Source organism: Salmo trutta, chromosome 16 (assembly GCF_901001165.1).
Source record: "Salmo trutta chromosome 16, fSalTru1.1, whole genome shotgun sequence".
In the NCBI taxonomy this organism is placed as follows: domain Eukaryota; kingdom Metazoa; phylum Chordata; class Actinopteri; order Salmoniformes; family Salmonidae; genus Salmo; species Salmo trutta.
The window spans coordinates 14,459,412-14,486,609 of record NC_042972.1 but is presented as its reverse complement, the minus strand read 5'-3'; the positions used below and the strand labels follow the sequence as shown (position 1 = coordinate 14,486,609).

Here is a 27,198-nt window from a genome sequence, read left to right as displayed (position 1 = left end):
AGAATATAACTTAGAAATGCCTCAGTTCTTATTTATAGTTAGCTCAACTGTTGTACCCCATCAGAACACAAAATATAAGGTTGTTTTACTCCAATGTTTGTAATAAAAGTAGATGTATACACTCAAACACTATTGCCTCAAAACTATTATTTTGATATCATGGATGGTCAGTCCTTGCATCCATATCTCTGTCTATGAATTTGAGAGCGATTCCATTTCTCCAGCCCCATTTTACCAAAATAGTTGTGGGGAAAATGCTTTATTGTTCCAACTGCTGATTGCACCTTTAATGCTCTTGCCTATCTGAACAAGTGTTGTTTCTGTGTTTTTTTTAAAGATCCTATTTTGGATTTCTATTTCGTACATTTGATATTGAACTCTGCATTGTTGAGGAAGAGCTTGTATGTAAGCATTTAGCAGGATGGTTATACCTTTTGTATTCTGTGCATGTGACAAATAACATTTGATTTGAGATCATTTGATATGTTCCTTAGGGAACGCATGTGCCATGATACGGTGTCTATATTAGGACAGTGATAAACTACCCTGAAACAAAGACTACATTCACTGTCTCTCTGAATCCATCTGTCTCTCACCCTTCTTTCAAAGTCCCAAGGATTTGGCGTCACTGTCACTCAGCCTTATCAGGAGCTAATGTCAGTGTCAATAAGAGTTACTTTCAGTCTCATCAGGAATTATGGTTTGTCTAAGTGACACTGACACCAACTCCTTCTGACTCGGAGACTGTCCTTATATGGACACTGTAATAGTAGCCTAAATTGTTATTCATTTCATTTAAATAAAATCAGAAACAAACACCCTTGCTTTTCATGAACTAACCCTCACACGTGTCTTTTCTTACTAGCATTGACTTCGCTGATTGTTTCCCATTAAAGTAGCTATATACTGACTTTGACCGTGTGGTTGTCTCACCTATTGTAGCCATCTTAAAATGAATGAACTAACTGTAAGTCAATTTGGATAAGAGTGTGTGCAAATGACAAAAATCTAAATGTAAACTTTAACACAAATCACCTGGTTTTTACTAGAAAACAACGTGCTCTCAGTTGTTAGGTTGACACAAAAATTATTATTGTCACGCCAATAGCTACCGTCATTTCCGGACTATTAAGCGCACCTGAATATAAGCCGCACCCACTGAATTTAAAAAAATATATTGTTTTGAACATAAATAAGCCGCACATGTCTATAAGCCGCAGGTGCCTACCGGTACATTGAAACAAATTAACTTTACACAGGCTTTAACGAAACACGACTTGTAACAAAAATAAATAGGCTTTAAAGAAACACGGCTTCTAACAAAAATGTAAAATTAGCAGTAATTAGCAGTAAGCTTTAGTTGTTGTTTGCACTGAGTCAATTCCTCACGCTGCTGTTTCCAACGTCTTATCATCGACTCATTAAGACCAAGCTCCCGTGCAGCAGCTCTATTTCCTTTTCCAACAGCCAGATCAAACGCCTTCAACTTGAAAGCTGCATCATATGCATTTCTCCGTGTCTTTGCCATGATGGATTGACAAAATGACTACTGTAATCAGAATGCTGGGAAGTTTGAGAGCGCTCGATTTAATCTAAACAGTAAACAAAAACGTTGTTTGACCTTAACCCGTTCGGCAATTTCATTGGTCTAATGAAAGCTTCATGCCGCCAAAAAACTGAGCACGTCACAGAATGTGTTTATTTGAAGAAAAAAGATTTGAAAGCGGGAAAAATCCATATATTAGCCGCGTCATTGTTTAAGCCGCGAGGTTCAAAGCCTGGGAAAAATGTTGTGGCTTATAGTCCGGAATTTACGGTACTTGTTTCAGTACATCTGGAATTAACCCAAAACTATTTATCAAGCATTGATTAAGTAATAACTTGTTACCATATATAATATGTACCTTTATAACTTTATGCCCCTCTCCCCACAGGTGTGATTACTACCTCTGAGGGTTTAGAGCTTGAGGTAGTCACCTCTGCAGGCTAAAGTTAAATCTAGACTTGGTTTCCTCTATTGTAATTGCTCCTCTTTCAACCCACCTGATTCAGATGACCATCCTACCTATGCTGGATTACGGAGACGTAATTTATAGATCGGCAGGTAAGGGTGCTCTCGAGCGGCTAGATGTTCTTTACCATTCGGCCATCAGATTTGCCACCAATGCTCCTTATAGGACACATCACTGCACTCTATACTCCTCTGTAAACTGGTCATCTCTGTATACCCGTCACAAGACCCACTGGTTAATGCTTATTTATAAAACCCTCTTAGGCCTCACTCCCCCCATCTGAGATATCTACTGCAGCCCTCATCCTCCACATACAACACCCGTTCTGCCAGTCACATTCTATTAAAGGTCCCAAAAGCACGCACATCCCTGGGTCGCTCCTCTTTTCAGTTCGCTGCAGCTAGAGACTGGAACGAGCTGCAACAAACACTCAAATTGGACAGTTTTATCTCAATCTCTTCATTCAAAGACTTAATCATGGACACTCTTACTGACAGTTGTGGCTGCTTTGCATGATGTATTGTTGTCTCTACCTTCTTGCCCTTTGTGCTGTTGTCTATGCCCAATAATGTTTGTACCATGTTTTGTGCCGCTACCATGTTGTGCTGCTGCCATATTGTGTTCCTGCCATGTTGTGCTGCTGCCATGCTGTGTTGTCATCTTAGGTCTTGCTTTATGTAGTGTTGTGGTGTCTCTTGTCGTGATGTGTGTTTTGTCCTATATTTAGTATTTTTAATCCCAGTCCCCACAGGAGGCCTTTTGTATTTTTGGTAGGACGTCATTGTAAATAAGAATTTGTTCTTAACTGAGCTGCCTAGTTAAATATAGGTTAAATAAAAATAAATCTAAAATTAAAGTAAACACCTGGTAAAATCATGACTGTACGTTAAACCATAAACATACATTAATGTACTTCCTCATATAGTACAGGTAGCCTAAACTCAATTGTAATCAAATCCTGACTTTACAGCTGTGCGTGAAGATGAAACAATACATTACCCACAGAGGACAGGTAAACATCATGTTTAATAAATTAATAAGCAGCGTGTGGGTAGATACGAAGGAAGAGTCAAGAATGACAAAGACAAATGGATGTCAGATCGAATGGTAATGAATTCCAAAATAGGACCGACTGTATGAATTGAAGACCCAATCACCCCCCTCCCACCCACCAGGGGGGAAAAACGTGGCACTTTTTACCTCAAGGCTACCTCGTCATCCTCACGGTGCTCTCTTAAGTGCCAACATAATGAGTTCTTATAAAAAGCCTTTTGTTTGACAAAGGAAATCCACTTGCTGCTAAAGTGATTTACACAAATTACTGCACATTACACAAGAATATAATGCCTTTTTCTTCTCTGTCTGGAATCTCTCTTCCTCTCTCTCTCCCTTTGCACCCACTCGTTTCTGAAGTCAAACAGTGGAGGACGATGCACTGCCTCGTGCTAAAGAGAAACAGCAACCTTGCCATCATCTGGGTCCTTTGAATAGATTATGAAGGAGATTTTCAATAGGGTCGAGGGGTCAAGTGCTTGACTTGACTAATTAACAAGATGAGCTCCTCCAGGACTCCACGGTATAGTCAAAAGGAAATACTATAGACATTTTAAAGATAGTTAAGTTGGATAGTTGACAGGCAGTTGGATAGTTGACTTTATTGAAGATGTACACAGCGTTGGTAAGTAGCCCGTTACCTGGACGTTCCAAGACATACATCCGTATTGAATTTGTTTCCCAGGAGAAATACAGTTGCAAGAAAAAGTATGTGAACCCTTTTTAAATTACCTGGATTTCTGCATATATTTTTATCTGATCTTCGTCTAAGTCACAATAATAGATAAATACAGTGTGTTTAAACTAATAACACACAAGTTATTGTATTTTTCTTGTCTATATTGAATACATCATTTAAACATTCACAGTGTAGGTTGGAAAAAGTATGTGAACCCCTAGGCTAATGACTTCACTAAAAAGCTAATTGTAGTCAATGAGGTTAAAAAGAATCCTAGAGTGTCAGCTAAAGACTTACAGAAATCTCTGGAGACGAGTCTACAATACGTAAAACACTAAACAAGAATGGTGTTCATGAGAGTACACCATGGAAGAAGCCACTGCTGTCCAAAAAAACCATTGCTGCACGTCTAAAGTTTGCAAAAGAGCACCTGGATGTTCCACAGCGCTACTGGCAAAATATTCTGTGGACAGATGAAACTAAAGTTGTGTTGTTTGGAAGGAACACACAACGCTATGTGTGGAGAAAAAAAGGCACAGCACACCAACATAAAAACCTCATCCCAACTGTAAAGTATGGTGGAGGGAGCATCATGGTCCTGTGTCTCCCTAACCTGCCGCCACTCCCCCAATGCTCCGTCCGTCCGTCCGTGTGTGTGTGTGGGAGGCAGAGCAGATCTCCACCAGCTGCAACCTGTTCCATAATCAAGACCTCGACAAATACTCAGCCCTGCCACTTCCACGCTGCCAGATCGTAACCTCTGCTCAGTCAGTCTGCATTTTTTTTCTCTCTTGCCTGATGCTGTTTTCCTCTCCGCTACGGTTCTGCCCGCTCTGACTCTGGTCCCTGTCTCCTGTCCCATGTCTTGTCATCCTGCTACTCTGTCCTGGACCCCCCACTCCACTGCATCTTTGGATTCCTCTCCGGTCCTGCTTACCCTGTCCCAACTCCCCTCGCTCCAGTCTCAGCCTCCATACCTAGCTTCCTGCAACCTGCCCGAGCTTCCCCTGGCCTGCACCCCATCTTCCCCCTGTGTTTCAATAAATACCTTGGTTACCTCATCCCAGGCTCCTCGTCTGAGTCTGCTCTTGGGTTCACCTGTTCCGCTCCATGTGACACTGCTTTGCTGCCTCAGGGCCTGGACAGCTTTCTGTCATCGACGGAAAAATGAATTCTCAAGTTTATCAAGACATTTTGCAGGAGAATGTAAGGCTATCTGTCCGCCAAATGAAGCACAACAGAAGTTAGGAGATTCAACAGGACAACAACCCAAAAGACAGAAGTAAATCAATAACAGAATGGCTTCAACAGAAGAAAATACGCCTTCTGGAGTGGCCCAGTCAGTCCTGACCTCAACCTGATTGAGATGCTGTGGCATGACCTCGAGAGTGGTTCACACCAGACATCCCAAGAATATTGTGGAACTGAAACCGTTTTGTAAAGAGGAATGGTCCGAAATTCCTCTTGACCGTTGTGTAGGTCTGATCCGAAACTACAGAAAACATTTGGTTGAGGTTATTGCTGCCAAAGGAGGGTCAATCTGTTATGAAATCCAAGGGTTCACATACTTTTCCAACCTGCACTATGAATGTTTACACGGTGTGTTCAATAGATATGAAAAATTATAATTGTTTAATTGTTGGTGTATTATTAGTTTAAGCAGACTGTGTTTGTCTATTGTTGTGACTTAGATGAAGATCAGATCAAATGTTATGACCAATTTATGCAGAAATCCAGGTAATTCTAAAGGGTTCACATACTTCCCACTGTAGCTGCTGTGTAGAACCTGAGTGACTGACAAGGCCCTTGCATGGGATTCAGGTACAGAGAGCCAATTGTAGTGCTAGTACGTTATTGCGAAGCCATACGGACCCACTAGATCCAGGGAGAATATCAGAACTTCGCTACACATGCAATAACATCTGCTAAACACGTGTATGCGACAAATACAATTAGATTTTGATTTGATATAGGTAATGTAAGATGGTGAGAAAGATTGAGCTGTCAAAATGAGTCTTTCGAAATGACATTGTCAAATGCAAACTGAGAAAGATGTATTAAGGCTACAATGAATGCCTTCACTCTTAAAAAAAATATAAGGGTTCTTCTGCTGTCCCTGTAGGAGAACCCTTTAGGTTGTAGGTAGTTTTAACAGTCTGGCTTGGCCCTACGAGAATGTAAGATACCTTCTAAAAGGAATTTATCACACTTTATGAACCTTCCGTTTATAACATCTTCAAAGAAAAATGTTCAAGTTCTTCTTACATAATGTTTGTATTTTGAATACATTGAAACTATTCCTCCAACTCTTGTCTTTTCCTCTCTTTTCTTTCTACTTATCCTCTGTTATTATTTCTCCTCTCCTTTCCAGCTCTGTGATGGACAGGTGAGGGTTCTGCATGGCCAGGAGAGAGGCCGCAGCACTAGAGCACCATGACAGAACTGACAAAGGTGTGACAGACAGACAGACAGCCTAGCTCACTGCTCCAGCATCTGGAAAACTCTGATTTGGAAATCTAGGACAAAACTAAGAAATGCAATAAACACTTAGGAAAGAGCTTTAAAAAAAGCTGCTCAGTTGTTCAAGCTTCACATGCAGACGAGTTCATTTGTAAATGAGGATCCAACATAGGCACAGGCCTTCATTTCCACCAATTCATCACAAATGAAGTGGTGTCTTTTCAGAAGAAGCTGTGCCTTCAGTTCTTTCATTAACAGCCTCTCTTTGTTTTGGCATAAATCTGCTTCCATATGATTTCACCGTGTTTCAGAGCAGCAGAGGAAAATAAGAGTTTTTAGTGATAAAACTGAAAGCTAGGGGCTAATGTGTATCGTGATGAAAAGTAGAGAGGCTCTCCTGAAGACTGAGAAAGCTATAGCAACCACGTTATCAGAATCTAGCGAAGTGGCAGAAAGCAGAACTCCCCGCTCTCAAACACTAAGCCTCCTAAAGTATCTCTAAACTCCAGAACCTTTCTTACTTCTATTAGCCTACCTGCCTCCCTACTCTCCCTCTACAATGAGTCTTCCATTTCTGTTTTTCCTCAATCCCTCACTTTCAATTGGAATTCCCCCTCACTCACTCAGTACAAATCCCATCTCTGGCGATGTAAAATTGAGTGCTGAGCCAGGCCTGGGTGGTATCAAATGAAATTACAGCACAGTAGGATAAGCCTGGAAGCGCTGAGCAAAATTAGATTTAGCAGTGCGAGGAGTGATAAACCCGACCCAAAAATCGGATAGCCTCATTTACATGGCAGGCGACAGAGGACCTCAGGGCAGCTCTTTGTAATCGAGACAAAGGACCGGCATTAAACACATTGTGATATCCTGGAAGGTGGGGCGTGAATTAACACAAATTACCACGTTGATACAAATCGAATCCTAACGAGAAGGAAACATTATTGTAGAATTTCCAAAAACCTTAATTACAGTCAAGGATCAACGCACAGGCTTACCTGGGCTGATAGGGAATCCATAAATAATTGATAGCGGCCAGGGGCCAGTGGTAGGGTTTGCTCTGTGCCTGCTTAATTACATTACAGGTAGCCTAGCGGTTAGGGAGGCGAGCCGGAGGGTTACCAGTTCCAATCCCGGGTCTGATGGGAAAAATCTGTGGGGAAGTGAGCTGGCGAACCAGAGATGCTATTGCCTGCCGTTGTGCCCCTTGAGCAAGGCACTTAACCCCCCACAACAACGTCTCCATGGGAGCCCAGTGTGGCAGGCCCCCATCTCCAACCTGTATGTGTGTCTTTCAGAGGGGTTGGGATAGAGCAGAAGTCACATTTCGGTTTGGCCTTTATAAGCTACTGTATCTACTATAACAGCACAAAAACTACAGGTTCAAAAACAAACTATAACACCCTTCCAAGGACAGTGTTACTTCCAACTCTCTCTCAGCAAGGTGTAAAATAATCACACCAACATCACTCTGACTTGACCTTCTTAAAAACTCCAGCAGAACCCAAGTTCTTTAATGTTCTGTCTTGTTTTCCATCCTCTGCTGCTTGTTCTTCAGACAGTCATGTTAGCCTATTCCTTATTATCTAAATGGAAGAAAATGTGAACTCTCCTTCACGTTTGACAATTCATTAGATCTAGGAGAAACGAATGACGTGCATTTACTTCTTTGTGCTCACGACTTGACGAGTAGTCAAGTTCTCTTTAGAAAAGAACTCAGCTACTTCTCAGAAGGCAAGCTAATTGACCTGAGGATAGGATCCTCATAATTGAGGAAAAGTACGGCAAATAAAGACCATTACCCAATGCCTACCTTTAAATATCTACAGGATACAACTGAGCATCATGCACAGTGTTTTATATCTCTTGTATATCTATCCCCTCTCTATCCCTATATTTAATCCCTATCTCTATCCCCTCTCTATCCCTATATTTAAGCCCCATCTCCATCCCTATCTCTAAGCCCTATCTTTAAACCCCATCCCTATCCTCATCTTTCAGCCCTATCTTTATCCCCAATCTCCATCCCCATTTTTAAGCCCCATCTCTATCCCCATCCCTATCGTGAAGCCCTATCTCTATGCCTATCGTGAAGCCCTATCTCTAGCCCTATCTCTAAGCCCTATCCTTAGACACTATCTTTATCCCTATCCCTTCCTATATCCCTATTTCTAAGACCTTACAGTGCCTCCATGGCACTTCCTACCTTCCCTATCTATTGTGATTCAGGATTCTAAAAATAATCTCTAGAGGGAAGGGGGTGGTTAAATTATTCATCCAGCCATAACAGGGGCTCTCCCTTTTATTGGAGCCACCTCTCGGGACCTCAAATCAGGGAGACGACAGCGGCAGCAATCCCCTGGGGCCTTGAAGATCCATATCTGGACAATCCTGGAAATGCAATAGGCACCCAGTTTATTTCCATATACCTCCTATGACCTCACTTACTTATGTCACAAGGATGACAGGTGTGATTCCGACAAACAAAAAGTGGATATCGATCAACGTTTCGTTACACAGGGTTGAGAATGGCTGTCAATAGCCTGTATAGCCTGTATAATCTGTATAATATGTATAGCCTGCATAATCTGTATAGCCTGTTTTAATCTGTATAGCCTGTATAGCCTGTATAACCTGTATAGCCTGTATAACATGTATAACCTGTATAGTCTGTATAACCTGTATAGTCTGTATAACCTGTATAGCCTGTTTAACCTGTATAGCCTGTTTAACCTGTATAGCCTGTATAACCTGTATAGCCTGTATAACCTGTATAGCCTGTATAACCTGTTTAATCTGTATAATCTGTTAAATCTGTATAGTCTGTATAGCCTGTATAACCTGTATAACCTGTGTAATCTCTATAACCTGTTTAATCTGTATAGTCTGTATAACCTGTATAGCCTGTTTTAATCTGTATAACCTGTATAACTTGTATAGCCTGTTTAATCTGAATAATCTGTATAGCCTGTATAATCTGTTTAATCTGTATAACCTGTTTAATCTGTATAGTCTGTATAGCCTGTATAGCCTGTATAACCTGTTTAATCTGTATAGTCTGTATAGCCTGTATAATCTGTATAATCTGTTTAATCTGTATAGCCTGTACAACCTGTATAGCCTGTATAATCTGTATAACCTGTATAGTCTGTATAACCTGTATAACCTGTATAGTCTGTATAACCTGTATAGTGTGTATAGTCTGTATAACCTGTTTAATCTGAATAATCTGTATAGCCTGTATAATCTGTTTAATCTGTATAACCTGTATAGCCTGTATAACCTGTTTAATCTGAATAATCTGTTTAATCTGTATAGCCTGTATAATCTGTTTAATCTGTATAACCTGTTTAATCTGTATAGTCTGTATAGCCTGTATAACCTGTTTAATCTGTATAGTCTGTATAGCCTGTATAATCTGTATAATCTGTTTAATCTGTATAGCCTGTATAGCCTGTATAGCCTGTACAACCTGTATAACCTGTATAGCCTGTATAATCTGTATAACCTGTATAGTCTGTATAACCTGTATAGTCTGTATAACCTGTATAGTCTGTATAGTCTGTATAACCTGTATAGTCTGTAGTCTGTATAACCTGTATAGTCTGTATAACCTGTATAGCCTGTATAACCTGTATAGTCTGTATAACCTGTATAACCTGTATAGTCTGTATAGTCTGTATAACCTGTATAGCCTGTATAACCTGTATAGCCTGTATAACCTGTATAGTCTGTATAACCTGTATAGTCTGTATAACCTGTATAGTCTGTATAGTCTGTATAACCTGTATAGTCTGTATAACCTGTATAGTCTGTATAACCTGTATAGTCTGTATAACCTGTATAGTCTGTATAGCCTGTTTAATCTGTATAGCCTGTTTAATCTGTATAGCCTGTTTAATCTGTATAGCCTGTTTAATCTGTATAGTCTGTATAATCTGTATAGCCTGTATAGTCTGTATAAACTGTATAGTCTGTATAGCCTATTTAATCTGTATAGTCTGTTTAATCTGTATAGTCTGTATAGTCTGTTTAATCTGTATAGTCTGTTTAATCTGTATATAGTCTGTTTAATCTTTATAGTCTGTATAATCTGTATAGCCTGTATAGCCTGTTTAATCTGTATAGTCTGTTTAATCGGTATAGTCTGTATAGCCTGTTTAATCTGTATAGTCTGTATAATCTGTATAGCCTGTATAGTCTGTATGACCTGTATAGTCTGTATAGCCTGTTTAATCTGTATAGTCTGTTTAATCTGTATAACCTGTTTAATCTGTATAGTCTGTATAATCTGTATAGTCTGTTTTAATCTGTATAGCCTGTATAACCTGTACACAGTCCAGGGTCTGCAATTATTAATCTTGCAGCATTTTGGGTCAAGTACCTTGCTCAAGGGCACCATGACAGATTTTTCACCTTGTCGGCTCAGGATTCGAAAGAACGACCTTTCGGTTACTGGCCCAATGCTGTAACAGCTATCATCATGCTATTCATCATCATGCTATTGATTGAGGAGCGCCATAAGGTCACGAACTGCGGCGCGATAATTGAGATTCTCCGCCGTGTCACCGAACATGCCGAGTCATTAGTCTCTGAGGTGCCATTTCCGCACGTCGATGACATTCCTCTACTGCATTGCCATAAACATCATTATAAATGCCGAATTTCCACCTAAGACTTACCCCACACCAGTGTATTGCCATGTTTCAAGTATGTACGGGATACACATGGTATACACCGTCCAATGAAATGCTTACTTGCAGGTTCCTTCTGGAGAACGCAACAACAATAAGAAATAATACAAGATAATGGCTCAGTAGAATAGAATAAACATTTAATCATCAGTATAATACAGGAAGGAACAACGTTTATGTTAATGTTGGCACCAAGTCAGAGCCAGTCCGTCGAGGCCATGGCCCAGTGAGACACCGTCGCCGGTCCATGGAGTTGGAAACAAGTCAAGTCTGAGCCATTTGGGTAAAACACCACCGTAAGCCTTAGGTGGAAACTCAGCATAACATTTTCTCTGGTGGTTAACTACCGTAATGAACCGATTCCTGCTTCACCGGGCAGTGAATGTGCACAGTAGAAGTAATGTGGTGACACATTTTCATAGCTTATGTAAGGCATTAAGCAGGCATTTATGTACTAGCCGTTAATGAGCCATCAATCCATCACATATTAGCAGACCACGTTAGTATACATTAGCTGATTAGGGGGGCACACTTAATGTGAGTAACAAGAATGTAAGCTTTCTGCCCATATAAGGCATGTCTATGTCCTGGAAAGTTGACTGTTAATTACGTCATTCTAGTCACATTAGCGCACGTTAGCAACAACCGTCCCGGGTGAAACATCACTCCTGTTCTTACAGAAGCTACAATAACACTTTCAGTGTCACTTTTGAGAATTTCAGCTGACAAAAATTAAATGGCACTTTAAAGTGGGATGTTTTAAGTGTAGAAGTTTGTAGATGTATTAAGTGTCACAGTTTGTAGATGTATTAAAAGTTTGTAGATGTATTAAGTGTAGAAGTTTAAAGACGTTTTAAGTGTGTAGAGTGAGGATCTTTTAAGTGTGAAGGACATCAGAGATGATCCAAGACGCAGTCAATAAAGAAAACGTGACAGCTAACAGTGTGTGTGTGCACACGATTGTGGGCTGTTACTGAATAATTCCCCTCTAATGATTCAGCATGGCTGTCCTAGGGGAGGGGGTTGGCCAAAACCTGAGCATGTGCCTGTAAGAGTGTATGGTATGGTGTGTGTGTTTGTGTGTGTGTGTGTGTGTGTACCTGTCTGTGCGTGTGCATTTTTTTTTACACAATTCACAGTTTCCCTTGCATATTACTTTCTCACTGTTCCCACCCAGTTAGGTAACAAACCAAATTCTCCCAATCCCCGACCAAAGATTAGCAACACTGCACACATGGATTTACACAGCCCATAGGGAGTCATTTGCTAGAGATTATGACTAACAAATCATGTGGCGAGCCCAAATGGACAGGAAATCCTAAAACTATGCGCATAATATCGAGTTTGTCATGTGTAATAATATATTATTATAACGGTGTGTGGTGTATATAGCATAGTGATGTGTGTGTATATATATGAGTGTTTGCGTCACTCTATTCCTGCACAGCTGGCTATACCGGTAGGGTTTAAATCAAAACAGGAATGCAGGGTGTATGACTTGTTGCCATTCAGATTCATGTTCTGTCATTTATTTTTAGCTGTTTTTCTGGGTTGACAGTTTCCAACTCTATTTAAAAGTTTGATCCCGTTCTGTTACGACTGTCTCAAACTAGTATCTGCCAAGATTTTACAAACATCTCTCCAACGCTATTCCTAAAAGCACATATTTTGTCAGCTCCTCATCTTACAACAAAGAGAATTTTTGCTTAATATCATGTTTGACTTTCCTCCTCCTTCTTGACAAGAAGAATGAAATACAACAACAACCGTTGACAAACGCCTTCCGACTACACTAGTATCCACCTACTGTTACATCTTTGCTTCTGCTTGTTTGACTAATGCTTCCTGTCTGCGTGGCAGATCTGGCTGTGGCGGTCGGTTGGTGTTTTGGCGGTGGTATTGATCGTGGTGTGTATGTGTGTAGCCTAATCAATGTGACAGATCTGAGCGGGTGGTTCTGCCCGAGCTACCGCCACCTGCCACATGCTGGGGCCTCTGCTCTTCCTCTCCTCCTCTGGCCCCCTGCTGGGGCCTCTGCTCTTGCTCTCCTCTCCTCCTCTGGCCCCCTGCAGAGGGCATCGATCCCCCCTTCTCTGGGGGAGGAGGGAAGTTGGAACAGTAACATCCCCCCAACAGCCTGCAACTCCCTCCACCCCTGGTTTCGACTGAGCTGCCATCGCAGCGGAAAGGAAGCTTGCTGTGGATTTGAAGCAAAGGGGAGTTCTAATGTTGTTGGGCTTAAAAGTATTTTTTGACTATCGGTCAAAGTAGTTTTTTTTTAAGTCAAAAATGTAATTATCCTGCAAAATGTTATTAATCTAAATGTTTGTGATGCTTATGATAATATAAAATTATGTTCATGATCATGTAAAATTATGTTTATGATCATGTAAAATTATGTTTGTGATAAATGATGTAAATGACTATTCAAATAAAGTGTGTTTTGCTACGGTGTGCCCAACTGAATATGACCCTGGTTTGATTGAATTGGGCCCTTAGTATTAATAAGTCAAGTGATTATTAAGTGAACCTTGCTAATGAAACCTGTTGAATCATTCTCTGGTGGACAGGAGGACAAAAGAGAATTAGGGAGGATAGTACAACAGACGGGAAGAGAGAGAGAGAGACAAGGTCTCCACTTACACATCAGAATTAGGGAGGATAGTACAACAGACGGGAAGAGAGAGAGAGAGACAAGGTCTCCACTTACACATCAGAATTAGGGAGGATAGTACAACAGACGGGAAGAGAGAGAGAGAGAGACAAGGTCTCCACTTACACATCAGAATTAGGGAGGATAGTACAACAGACGGGAAGAGAGAGAGAGAGAGACAAGGTCTCCACTTACACATCAGAATTAGGGAGGATAGTACAACAGACGGGAAGAGAGAGAGAGAGAGAGACAAGGTCTCCACTTACACATCAGAATTAGGGAGGATAGTACATCAGACGGGAAGAGAGAGAGAGAGACAAGGTCTCCACTTACACATCAAAATTAGGGAGGATAGTACAACAGACGGGAAGAGAGAGAGAGAGACAAGGTCTCCACTTACACATCAAAATTAGGGAGGATAGTACAACAGACGGGAAGAGAGAGAGAGAGACAAGGTCTCCACTTACACATCAAAATTAGGGAGGATAGTACAACAGACGGGAAGAGAGAGAGAGAGACAAGGTCTCCACTTACACATCAGAATTAGGGAGGATAGTACAACAGACGGGGAGAGAGAGAGAGAGACAAGGTCTCCACTTACACATCAGAATTAGGGAGGATAGTACAACAGACGGGAAGAGAGAGAGAGAGAGACAAGGTCTCCACTTACACATCAGAATTAGGGAGGATAGTACAACAGACGGGAAGAGAGAGAGAGAGACAAGGTCTCCACTTACACATCAGAATTAGGGAGGATAGTACAACAGACGGGAAGAGAGAGAGAGACACAAGGTCTCCACTTACACATCAGAATTAGGGAGGATAGTACAACAGACGGGAAGAGAGAGAGAGACACAAGGTCTCCACTTACACATCAGAATTAGGGAGGATAGTACAACAGACGGGAAGAGAGAGAGAGACAAGGTCTCCACTTACACATCAGAATTAGGGAGGATAGTACAACAGACGGGAAGAGAGAGAGAGAGAGACAAGGTCTCCACTTACACATCAAAATTAGGGAGGATAGTACAACAGACGGGAAGAGAGAGAGAGAGACAAGGTCTCCACTTACACATCAGAATTAGGGAGGATAGTACAACAGACGGGAAGAGAGAGAGAGAGACAAGGTCTCCACTTCACATCAGAATTAGGGAGGATAGTACAACAGACGGGAAGAGAGAGAGAGAGAGACAAGGTCTCCACTTACACATCAGAATTAGGGAGGATAGTACAACAGACGGGAAGAGAGAGAGAGAGACAAGGTCTCCACTTACACATCAGAATTAGGGAGGATAGTACAACAGACGGGAAGAGAGAGAGAGACACAAGGTCTCCACTTACACATCAGAATTAGGGAGGATAGTACAACAGACGGGAAGAGAGAGAGAGAGACAAGGTCTCCACTTACACATCAAAATTAGGGAGGATAGTACAACAGACGGGAAGAGAGAGAGAGAGAGACGAGGTCTCCACTTACACATCAAAGCGAAGATTCTGCTTCTCCTCGAAGAAGAAATCCAGGACAAACTTCCGAACAAAGTCCGGGTTCAGGGTGTTATCGATCACTTCTGTTCGGCCAAACTGCTCCGGAACGGGCAAAGGAGGAAGGAGAAGAAGGAGTGAGAAGGAGAGAGAAAGTGAGAAATTAGTCAATATTACAGGAGATGATATCATCAGTCACTTGATGGCTTGAAAACGGTTTTGATCTTCAAAATGACTACATAATAGTGCCTGAGGCTGGTCTAGCGGGTAAAGCCACCGCCTGCAGCACATATGCAACACCCTCAGGAGTGTTATTAATAGGGAGTGAATTCCACTCCCGTTTTAAATGACTGAATAGTTCTAGGCAACCTTTACTCTGTTTTCTTGCGACTGCCGACCTGCTCAAACCATAGCAATCAATCATTGCTTTGTCCCAATGTCCCATCGTGCTCTCTGTCAGCGGTGATGCGCTATTGATCCGTGTTCTGCCACAACACCTGTCAAACAACCCCGGCCAACCTGTCCCCCCAACACCCACAGTCGCAAATGTTCAAAGTCAATAACAGTCCATAGAATGCACTTATATCTGATGGACTGAAGAGCACCAGATTCTATCAAACATGAATCTTTTGTGTGTGGTTTCAGTCTTGCTTTGCGTGAGCCCATGGTTTCTCCTATAAGCTGTGGTAACAGTGTGATGGAGGAGGGAGATATTAGGGAAGGTACTTTGGAGGTTTGTGGTCGCAATTGCCAATAAATGTCATATCCTATTGTCATCGAGAACAGTCTGACAGCATTGTACATTGTCAGTGTTTACGTAGGACGAGGGTCTTGAACTTGCAGATCTCGAGCCACATATGGCCCTTTAACCAAAAATTCCCATATTTTCCAGAAATGGCGGTTGACGCAGCAGTTGTAGAGTAGAATGTACAGTGGAGAAAGAGAAGTGGTAAACAACATCCTGTGGCTGTATCTGGTATAATATATGATTTATACATTTAGCCAGCGGTGACCCGTCACCATCATGCAGAGCCCCACCTCTTTTGAGCCCCACCTGTTTAGCTTAAAAAATATATATATATATATATTTAAAAAATATATATAATTGGCCTGTTTTGCATGTTATTTTGCCATTCATTCGTGTTACATTTTGCAAGCAATGTAAAAAAAATAATCCTTGAGTTAATAACATGGTCTCTTTCTTGAGTAAGGCAGCTCCAAAATGCAGGTGTGTTACGAACCCCTTTGGCCCTGCAGTCTAGGGGGGATGGAAACGAGACTCGTAACATCTCATGCAAATCATAATAGTGAAAAGTAACAGTGAGAACTAAAAGAAATCCACAGACAACTTAAACCTACCGTCAAACACTTCTGGTTTATTTTAAACACACAGTAATGGGGTGTGGGAAAAAGGGGCTGAGCTGGACCCAAGGAAATAAATAATAAATATCCAAACAAACCCCTAAGCTAGTCTAGCCTGCTTTAAGAACAGCTAGTTAACTAACCAAAAATATAGTGGGTGGTCCGCCCAGTTCTAACTAGGGTATTTAGACACTGTTTTCATGCGGGTAATGTAGGCCCATGGGCGACTTGGCTGGTTATCCCCTTTTCCCACCAAGGGAAAAGGAGCAGGTGTGTCTTCTGATTGGCGACTGATTAGGGAATGATGATTGCCACCTGTGAGTAGGGGAGGAGGAGTGAAAAGAAATACACACAGGATACCTGTATCCGTAACAAGGTGTTTCAGCTTAGCTCAGTGATATCTGTGATGGAGGGGCAGCCAGCGAAAATACAGAGCTTAGGTGTTAGTAATCTTCTCTAGTTGCTCTGTGATTGGCTCAGTGTTCTGTCACTCATAGGGACACTACGTCACCTCAGAATCTACAAGGAAAGCTAGGCAGTTCAAGCCCCTTGGGTGCTGCCGTAGATTTACATTAGAAGTGCTCGTCCAAGAAGGCATTGGCCACAGATAAAATGACGTCAAATCACGTTATATCTACCATAGCTTTGATTGGACTGATCGTGTCAACATCATACTTTCACAATCTTAGCTAGAAAGCTAGCTAGCTAGACAAGCAGTCATCATGAATAATGTCAACAATCTACTGGCAAATAATTTTCAATCCTTGTCAAATGAAGAGAAATGATAAATAAAACGTATCGGTGCTCATCGGCCATCGAACATTACATAGAAACTTGGAAATCGCAAATTCACTATTTTGCTTCCCCTGCCTGTAATTCGGTGGAGAGGGTGTGTGGTCTAAGTCTGGGTTTAAGGATTTAAAACATCTGTCTGAAAAGGTCTCTTTTCCAAGCTTAAAAAGATAAACATTCACATGCAACACAATGGTTGAATACATGGCCATGCTGTCAATCCAGCATGACTTCTGCCGTGTTCAAAACAACTGGTAACTCGGAATTGGGAAATCTCGGACTTCCGATTTTAATGCGTTCAAGACAACTGGGAACTCAGAGGAAAAACGAGCTCCGACTGGGAAAACCAGCTTTGAACGCATATCCAACACGGAATTCCAAGTCGGGAATTCAGGCCTCTTTCTAGACCTTCGACTTTCCGACCTGAAGATCACTGACATCATGATTTAACCTCGTTTTTTTCCAGAGTTCCCAGTTGTCTTGAAAGCACCATAAATCCAGAGAATGCCGGACTTTGATGAAAGTTAGATGACAAAGTTTGCCCATAAGGACTGCCGTGCCACCTTCCTGTTCAAGTGAGCACAGCATAACAACAGTGAGTCCAAAAATATGTCTTGTACGCTGCTGCATAAATAATATGCCAAGGATATGTGTACTATAGCTAAGAAAGTAATACTAAGTGTCTGTTATGTAGTAAGCTGTTAGTAGCCCATGTGTCTCACCCTAATAATTTGGTCCCTCTCCACCTCAGAACTTAGCCTAAAGTGCAGAACAAATATGAAATACATCTTTTTTAGCTCGCTCATTAATGTCTTAATCAAAATTACGGCTTGCCTCTTATCCTCTCATCGTTCCCTTAGGCCATAGTTTGTAGCCTACATCTCAATTGTTATATTGCTTATATAGGTCTCTCATTAGTATCTTATTCATCATTTTAGGCAATGTTGGAATGATGCAATTCATTGTTTTTCTTTGTGTATTATAATTAGCGCATATGCTTTTCTCCACTATGAGGGGATACTACAGTATGTAATGTTTTTGGGTCTGTAACCACGTTTGCCAGTGACAGTCTCTTCCCATTCAAATGTTTTTTCAACAAAAGTTCAGTAATAGAACCATGTAATTCCAGTTGATGTTGCGAGGGGTTGTTTTGTTTGGGCAATACGCTGTCTGAGCTTTGTTATATTGTCTAGAAAAGTGGATCCTCGTGATTGTATTTTCCTTCCTTTTTAGACCACAAAGGCCTAATAAAATACTTCAAAATGGTAGACTAACAGTGTCTCGCTCTCTCTCCATGTGATGACTTAAAGAGTAAAGTTAAATTCAGCAATATGTTGAGTTATCTGAACTAACATCTATCTGAATTTCTGTCGTGTCCATTTTGAAAGTGCTGAATGAAGGCCTACCTCATCACAGCTCGTTTGCTTGCACTTGCTTATACTTACATGCTGACCACACAGCTTGCGAGCGTTGCTAAATAAATGTACACATACGTTATTCAATCATTGCATCCAAACTGCTCGCAAGCATCTGCATAGCCAGGCGCTAAAATAGAACTTGGTTCTATTTGTGACGCTTGGTGCACTGCACATCCCGCCTCTCCCATCTCCTGATTGGTTTTAGGAGCATATACCCACATGGGTGATTGAAAGATGAACTGAGGTCACACTCCAGTCCAGTTGGTGGTGGTAATGCACCTTAAGATTGGTTGCCAAATGCCATATAAAATCCAAAGATGAAGAAGAAGCCTGAAGAAGGAGATATTACTAGAAACTAACTCGGTTTACCCTTTTATCTGTGGATTAATTGTCAGAGTAGGAGATCTTGTGCATTTCAGGTAAAAGAACAACCCAATATTTACATCCCAGGACAAATTAACTAGCATCAGCAAGCTAGATAGATAAATTGCCATGAATGTTTCATGCTTTTCGACCTGTCACCAAATGAATGTAGTTGGTTCAGAGTTTGTTTTGATATTTCAACCTGCGTGTCTTTATCGTGTCTGGTGTGGGGGTACAAAATCAGCATGCACGCGATGGCACACAAGGACATGTGTGCATGATATAAGAACAAACATTTTGAATTTACTGAACATGAAAGTAATGTTTGTGTATGGTTCAAAGGTCAAAACTCATGTCGGCATTCGTTATTATTGAAAGAGAATGCAGTTCATATCGAGTTGAAACCATATTTATTTAAGCATGTCCGCCATGCCAGCCATGGTTTTTAAAAAGGCAGTAAATGAGGCTGAATGAACTGTTTCGCTGCCAGAGTAGGCACCGCTGATAGCCAGGTGTAGTGGTGGTAAGGATTCACACATGGTGCTGAAAGGAAAGCGTCGCTGTCGGGGACAGCTTTATGTAGGCCCAAACAGTTTGTGGGGACCATTTATCACCATTATAGTGCAATTAATGTATTGTTTAGTGTTGTGTAGTAGCTTTGCTGGCATGCATTTTTAAAAAGTGTTCTTTGTACCACCAAGATTTACAAGCTAAAAATCGCCATTGCATTTAGCCAGCCTCATTTTCCCTTCTCTCTCCAAATAATGACTCCCAAGTCTCCCAACAGATGTTTGGGACCGCTGGCTATCCCATTCTGAAACAACACAGCTGCTTTAAGAAGTGCAGCAGCAGGTATCTGGCATTGATGGAAACTTGTAAGATTCAATCCTTGGAGCGCTCAAACTATGATGACAGGTGTCAAAATACAATGTACTCAAAAGTGTCATCCATAAAAGACAGATCTACAGATTCATTCATTTCATATCTTGGAGGAATGAAAGAACAGCAAAGTCCATAGATGTATTAGACGACTCTTCCTGTCACCCTGTTCTGTGCTTGTGTGTGTCTGTCGAGCGTAGTGGATGACTTGACAGGTGCTGAGGGATGGGTTGGCGGGATGAGCGTCGGGAGGTGTCGAGGGGTTTGGGACGGAGGGTGGTGGTGGTGAAGAGGAGGCAGGGGAGGCAGATGTGTCAGAGAGGGGGGCTCTTGACTTGCAATTGCATCACTCTCGTTTGATCCCTCGCTGCTTATTAAGGCAGCTGATACTCATAAGGCCCTGCAGTGTGTGTGTGTGTGTGTGTGTGTGTGTGTTATAAATTAACAACTGCCTGGGTCCTTTGGTTCGAGCTTAGAGAAGTGTTTCTATGTCTCCATGCAGACAGATAGCAGAAATAACATGGAGTCAGATCAGCCTAAGGCAGGCCTGGGCAACTCCAGTCCTCGGGTGCCTGATTGGTGTCACACTTTCCCCCCAGCTAACACACCTGACTCCAATAATCAACTAATCATGATCGTCAGTTAAAAATGCAATTAGTTTAAATCACAAGTGTTTGCTAGGGATGGGGGAAACGTGTGATAGGACTGTAATTGCCTAGGCCTGGCCTAAGGACTAGTAGTGTTCTTTAAGGCAGAGGTTCCCAAACTCCTGCCCTGCCACCTCTATTTCTATGGATACAAGCACTATTCATGACACACACTGTTCATACCCCTCTGGTTGGCGGAGACAACGTTTTGCATGTTTAAAGCGTATTTGCTGTAATTCTACACATTTTGTCATGGGGTGCAGAGAAAATGTTGCTGTTTTAATGCTAATTTAATTGCAATTATATACATTTTCCCATGTCTGTGTATTCATGTGATATTTGAGTGACTCAAACTTCCTGTGTGTCAAACTCAAAGCTAGGCTAAAAACCTAGCTAAAAATCATTAGCTGACATGGGCTAGTTGATCTGGACATTTCATACAAGTTATAAATGACTTTTTAAGGTCTGCAATGACTGACATGACAAGAGGAAAACTGATGATGCACTACTCAATTTCAAAATTGCACCTTCTGTATTCTACTATGACAACTTTCAAGAGTAAGTTGAAAGCCAGACTAAGTTCTTTATTACAAATAAAAAAATAAAAAGTTATAAAATAGAGAAAGAGAGGGAGAAAGAGAAGCTCATCCAGACAGCGAATCCCTCAAGGATCCAAAATAAGACATGTGGCCGCCGAATGTCGCGCCGCCTGCCGTGAGTCGGGAATCGAGAGCCATCATTGTTATTCTGTAAGAACTCGGTAGAAAGTAGGTTAGCATCGTTAGCGTCACTGTGACTTCCCACAGAGTGTGGCTCTGCATGCAGTCAGGTGCTTTGGAGTCAGCCTAATGAATCCTCTTTAGCTTTAGCTCAAAGAGAGACGAGAGAGAGGAGGAGGAAAGGCTGCCTGCCGCACACACACTTCAATGAGGAATAAGTAGCAATGTCGTTCTGGTCCAAAAACTTGATCCTGCGTTTTTTTGGATTGTTTTGGACTGTTTCATTATTTGAGAACTGAATCCGTTATAAAATGTATGCACGCATGACTATGTCGCTTTGGATAAAATCATCTGCTAAAAGGCATATTATATCATTAAAGAAAACTTCATTTTGTCTCGGTTTCTCACTTGCTTTGGATTCTAGTCAACTTGGCTCTGCAGAGCTGCTGGTGAAACTAATACTGATACTTGTTTCATATCGTTAGACAAACAAAACATCTCTGCTACTAACCTAACTGCATCAAAACAAGCTCTGAGCCAAGTTCCACAATTCTACACATCCTCCCAATACATATCTATACTACCGTACCAGGGTTGTGTTCATTTTGCATTAAACAGAAGAAAACAGACTAAAACAAGGAAGGATTAACCTAGACTTGTCCAATAAGAAATTCTCATCTTAGTTTTGTGTTGCATAGTGCTGAGCAATTAGTGCTTTTTGAGGTAGGTTTGATTTTGATGGTTTTTTTTTACATTAAATGCACTATTACAACATTTTGCCCCAATGTGGCACTAATGCAAAACAAACAACGTGCGTAGCAACAGATTGACAAAAAATATAATAGCACATTATTGGATGTCTCATGGAAGCCTTTAGCCTATCATATTTTCTTCACACAAAGTCACCATAAATTCAAAGCACACGCATAATTGATCCTGCCAGACTGCACATGAGACCCGAATGCAGTTTAGAGTTCTCATCAGAACTGAAAATTTGATCCCGGTCCGACCCAAACCCGGTGACCTGAAGACTGAGCCCAGGCCTGGTCCGACATCACAGAAATGAAATGAGCCCGAACTGGAAAAAAAGCCAGATTTCAAGAAAACAGTTAGCTATATTGATTTAATCTAGTGAGGAGAACAACAAGGTGAAGGCGAGCAGCAGCGGGGTAAGGAGACGAGGAAACAGCCATTGGTCCTAGAAAAAGCGCAGGGTAAACTCACCTTAGTTATGAGCAACTGAATGATGAAAATATTGAAATAAAGTAGGCTAAGGCAATTGAAGGCATGTATCAAATTCTTGCTTATACTGAAAATCCCAAAGTCATGTCCAACCGTAATACTAATTTTGGGCTCCCGAGTGGCGCAGTGGTCTAAGGCACTGCTTCTCAGTACTAGAGGCGTCACTACAGAACCTGGTTCGATTCCAGGCTGTATCACAACCGGCCATGATTGAGAGTCCCATAGGGTGGCGCACAATTGCCCCAGCGTTGTCCGAGTTGGCCGGGGTAGACCGTCATTGTAAATAAGAATTTGTTCTTAGTCAAATAAATAAATAGCACCTTTTTGATTGGGAGAGTGCCATCACGCTGCTCTGAGAAGCGTGGGGGATTTGTCCAGATAAATCAATCAATGTCAGGTTTTTGTGTTCACCGACTCTCCTTTTGGATATTTGGTAACAATTAGGCTGGGGGAAATGTTATCAACGATGAGGTGAGTGCTAATGATCACCTTTATTCATATATTAGCTGATCAGTACATTTGCTAGCATGTTATACAATGCCTGTCCTAATCCTGCCCAAAATGCTGTGGATTATCTAATAATCAATCAATGTGATTTTGTTCCACTGAATCTGTCTGTACATTTAGTTAGTTGATCTCTGGCTGGACAACAGGAAGTTGTAGCTCACCGAGGCTATTTTCCTATCGTCCCAATCTCTCCGAAACCAAATTCGAGCTCCTCACATGAAAATTCCTAACTTTATTCTGTAACCCACAGGTTGCATTATCAAAGGATGTCTCGCCTATGCATGTCAAAATACCGCTATAACATGTCCCCCGCTTCGATTGAGAGCTTCGGTAGAGAATGTGTGATAAATAAACAGCATGAGAGTACATGTTTTCTTTTAAACAGTTGGTCCCTGTTAAGATGACTTGATATTTAATAACATTTCTCTCTTCATGTCTCCGTTATTCATGAGCTGACCTGTTATCTGTATAATCATCCATTTGATTTAGCCAAATAGGAGATATTCTGTCATTCTTTGGAGTTTATCTAGCAAGGTTAGCTACTTTGGTAATTTGACTTTTGGAATTAGTGGAATTAAAATAATTTTGTGGAATTAAAATAATTTAACCGACATCCAGTCAATTAGGCGTTTAAAAAAAGAAAAATAACCGCGATTAGGGTTAATCCTCAGTACTAGTGTAGCAAAACTTTTTTTTAAAGTTGCCTGCTCATGAGCACGACCCAGGGTGGTGAGCCCCATATTTCTTACTGGTGAGAGAGCCTGCCAAACAGCATCCATAGCGGAGGCCAAAGAATGCATCTTTTACACAGTGATTAAACTGCACCGCAGCACGGCCTGAGGGAGGTTGGGCAGCAGACTGGGAAATGGAAGCATATGGGCAAGTCCAGGCTCGGCTCCAACCTGGCAACGGAAGCAGAAACGAGCTGCTCTTCTCTTCATCCAGATTTATTATAAAAGAGTGCCGGAAAATAGACTGAGAGAAAAACTGAGGAGCTCATCGTGGCAGAGCGCGACTTTCATGGGAAATGAAAGGGGGGAAACTCGTTGAGAAGTTCACAGAGATGTAACTTTTTTGCTGGCCGTTTATTATATAAAGTGAAGAGAAAATATGGTTCTGAAGAGTAAATACCAAACTTTTATTGTTCAGACAGTGATGGCTGGTGACTTAAAAAGCTGAGGAGGATAATGGATGTAATATATTTTTGGAGAAAAAAAGCTAATGGGCTGACCCTTTTTCATGTTCTAAGTTATCCTTTACAAAACATTCTGAACACCAGCACAAGTCGTTTAATTAGCCTATGGCAAAACATTGTAAGTACTTGAATCCATGCACAACATACAAAATAGCCTACAATGTTGAGTCTGAAACTAAGCGCAGACCAGTCTATGCTGCATTTATTGAAAAAAAGGGAAGAAACTAAAAAGTTCACAGGGTAACTTTATTAAGATGGCAGCAGATTTACCAAAGTGTAAAGGAAAAAAAGTTCAGAAAAGTAAATACCAAACGTTTATCACTTTTTATCTTTCAAAAGATTTGAAGGGAGCATTAAATGATAGTCAGGAAAGATTGGTATGAAACGTCCTGGCTTAGTTTGTAAGCAAGGGAGTTTATCCCAACAAGATTGCTGTATTCCCCATTTGATACATCGCACAGCAATCTAGCATTTTGTTAAACTATCACTGTAAAGTATCCTGAACAGCACATCCATTCAGTTGACTGGTGTTTTACCTTTATTTAACTAGGCAATTCAGTTAAGAACAAATTCTTATTTTCAATGATCTTCAATGATGGCCAAGGAACAGTGGCCTTGTTCAGGGGCAGAACGACAGATTTTTACCTTGTCAGCTCGGGGATTCGATCTTGCAACCTTTTGGTTACTAGTCCAACGCTCTAACCACTGGGCTACCTGCCGCCCCATTGGCTCCTTACTAAAGCAACTATAGGTCAATGTTCCCCCAGTTTTTGGTGAAAAAAACATTTACTATATGGCTATTGAGGCATACGCCTTTATCCAAAGTGACTTACTCGTATTACAGACAGTGTGTGTGTCTGTGGATGTAGGTATTTCACTACCCAAGATACTGATTAAGGCTTGCTGGGCAGTGTCTACCTGTGTGGTTTCCTGTGGAAGGTAACCGCTGAGCACCTTTGATATTGCAACACAGAACTTAGACCAAGTTTCAAGTTTTGCCACGTGCACAAGTACAGTAAAAATCCTTTCCCAACAATGCAGTAATCAATATCAGTAGTACTAAACAATTAAGTAAAATAGAACCAAAACGCACAAAAAATAATAACAAGAAGAACAGGAGAAAGTAAGTAAGCTATATACAGGGTCAGTTCCAGGGTCAGTGCCAATACTATTTCCAATATGCAGGGATACTGGAGTGGTAGGGTTAGCAATGTATAGGGGTAAGGTGACTAGGCAACAGTGGTGGAAAAAGTACCCAATTGTCATACTTGAGTAAAAGTAAAGATACCTTAATAGAAAATGACTCAAGTAAAAGTGAAAAAGTCACCCAGTAAAATACTACTTGAGTAAAAGTCTAAAAGTATTGGTCTTAAATATACTAAAGTAAATATATATGCTACAATATACTTAAGTATCAAAAGTAAAAGCATAAATTATTTCAAATTACTTATATTAAGCTAACCCTCTTATCTAGATGGGTGAGGGCAGTGTAAAGTATAATTGAGATTGTGTCGTCTATGGATCTGTTGGATCGGTATGCAAATTAGAGTGGGTCTAGGGTATCTGGGATGATGGAGTTGATGTGTGCCATAACCAGCCTCTCAAAGCACTTCAGGATTACAGATGTGAGTGCTACAGGGCGGTAGTCATTGTGGCAGGTAGCCTTAGAGTCCTCGGGAACAGGAATGATTGTGGTCAGCTTGAGACATGTGAGGATTAGTGTTGTCATGATACAAGAATTTTGACTTTGATACCGATGCCCGGTTTAGTATCACTATACTCGATACCATCACGATACTCGATACCAAAACAAATCCACAACAAAATTGGCATATTAGCCAAAGTCACAGAATGACACTTGATCCAGACAGATAAACTCAGCAACTGCTCTGTTCAATCCTTGGGCCTCGTTTGAGTTCAATTTCATTTGAACATTTTAATGTAAACATGTTTTAGACAACAATGTAGGCTATGCCTTAATGAATAAATTATACAATCAATTTGACTTTGGTAAAAACAATCTAACTAAAAAACAATATAATGGTGAATCTATTGATAAACTGGGTAAATCAAGATGTAGCCTAGGTCTATTCACAACACAGGTGAATGGATATTATTCAGTAGGAGTGTGTGCATGCACTTGGTTATTGAGCTTGATTTAGCTGATATCATGGTGCTACAGATGATAAACAATTACTTCCATTAAGGACTTATTTTTATCGGCAACTGCTATAAGAACAGATTATTTTATTATACTGATCAACAACATTTGCATAGAAGAAGTGATCTCTTCTTTCATAAAAGTGTGCTCCATTTCTTTAAAAAAGTAATGACGTCATTCGCCGAGGCAGAACGTGACTGTGGAATCTGACTTTGTGACTATGGAACCAGACAGAAGGCGAGGGAGGCAAAAAAATGAATGAGTTTTTGGTGGCAAGGGAGACGAAGTGAATTCATTAATTTGATTGGGGAAGCAGCGAACCTTCACTGTGGGGACAAACTTCGGTGATGCATTTTCTAATGAAGCCAGTGATAGAGGTGGTTAGCTCGTCGATGCTATTGACAGAGTCCCGGAACAAATTCCAGTCAGCGCGAACAAAGCAGTCCTATAGCATAGCCTCCGATTCGGGTGTACCATTTCTCTATGGAGCGCATCATGGATACTTCCTCTTTAAGCTTCTGCATGTAGACAGGAAGCAAGAGTATAGAATCATGATCTGATTTGCTGAAGGGGAACAAGGGAGGGACTTGTATGCTTCCTTGTTGTCACGCCTGCTCCCGCTCTCCCTCTCTGGCGCTCGAGGGCACCAGGCTGCCCTTTATTACGCACACCTGTCACCATCATTACGCGCAGCTGCACAATATGACTTCCCTATTTCTGTCTGCTCCTCACTTTGTTCCCTGTGTCAGCTTTCATGTTGTTATTTTTCCCCTGCCCAGACGCTGTTCCTGTTCTGTTTCATGTCCGTTGTTCATTAACCTCTTACATCTAGACGTTCCGCTAGCAGAACACCTGCTCCAATATCCAATGATAGGCGTGG

The 27,198-nt window shown here is 41.2% G+C and overlaps 1 protein-coding gene across 2 annotated transcripts in view; it reads right to left on the bottom strand.

Moving 5' to 3' along the window:
- The window catches only part of LOC115150143 (copine-9), a 138,597-nt gene that overhangs the window by 80,173 nt on the left and 31,226 nt on the right, over positions 1–27,198 (bottom strand). For both annotated transcript variants that reach the window (XM_029693107.1, XM_029693108.1), the window contains exon 5: positions 15,029–15,132. In XM_029693107.1, the coding sequence (XP_029548967.1) occupies positions 15,029–15,132 (104 nt within the window). The remainder of the gene's footprint in view (positions 1–15,028; positions 15,133–27,198) is intronic.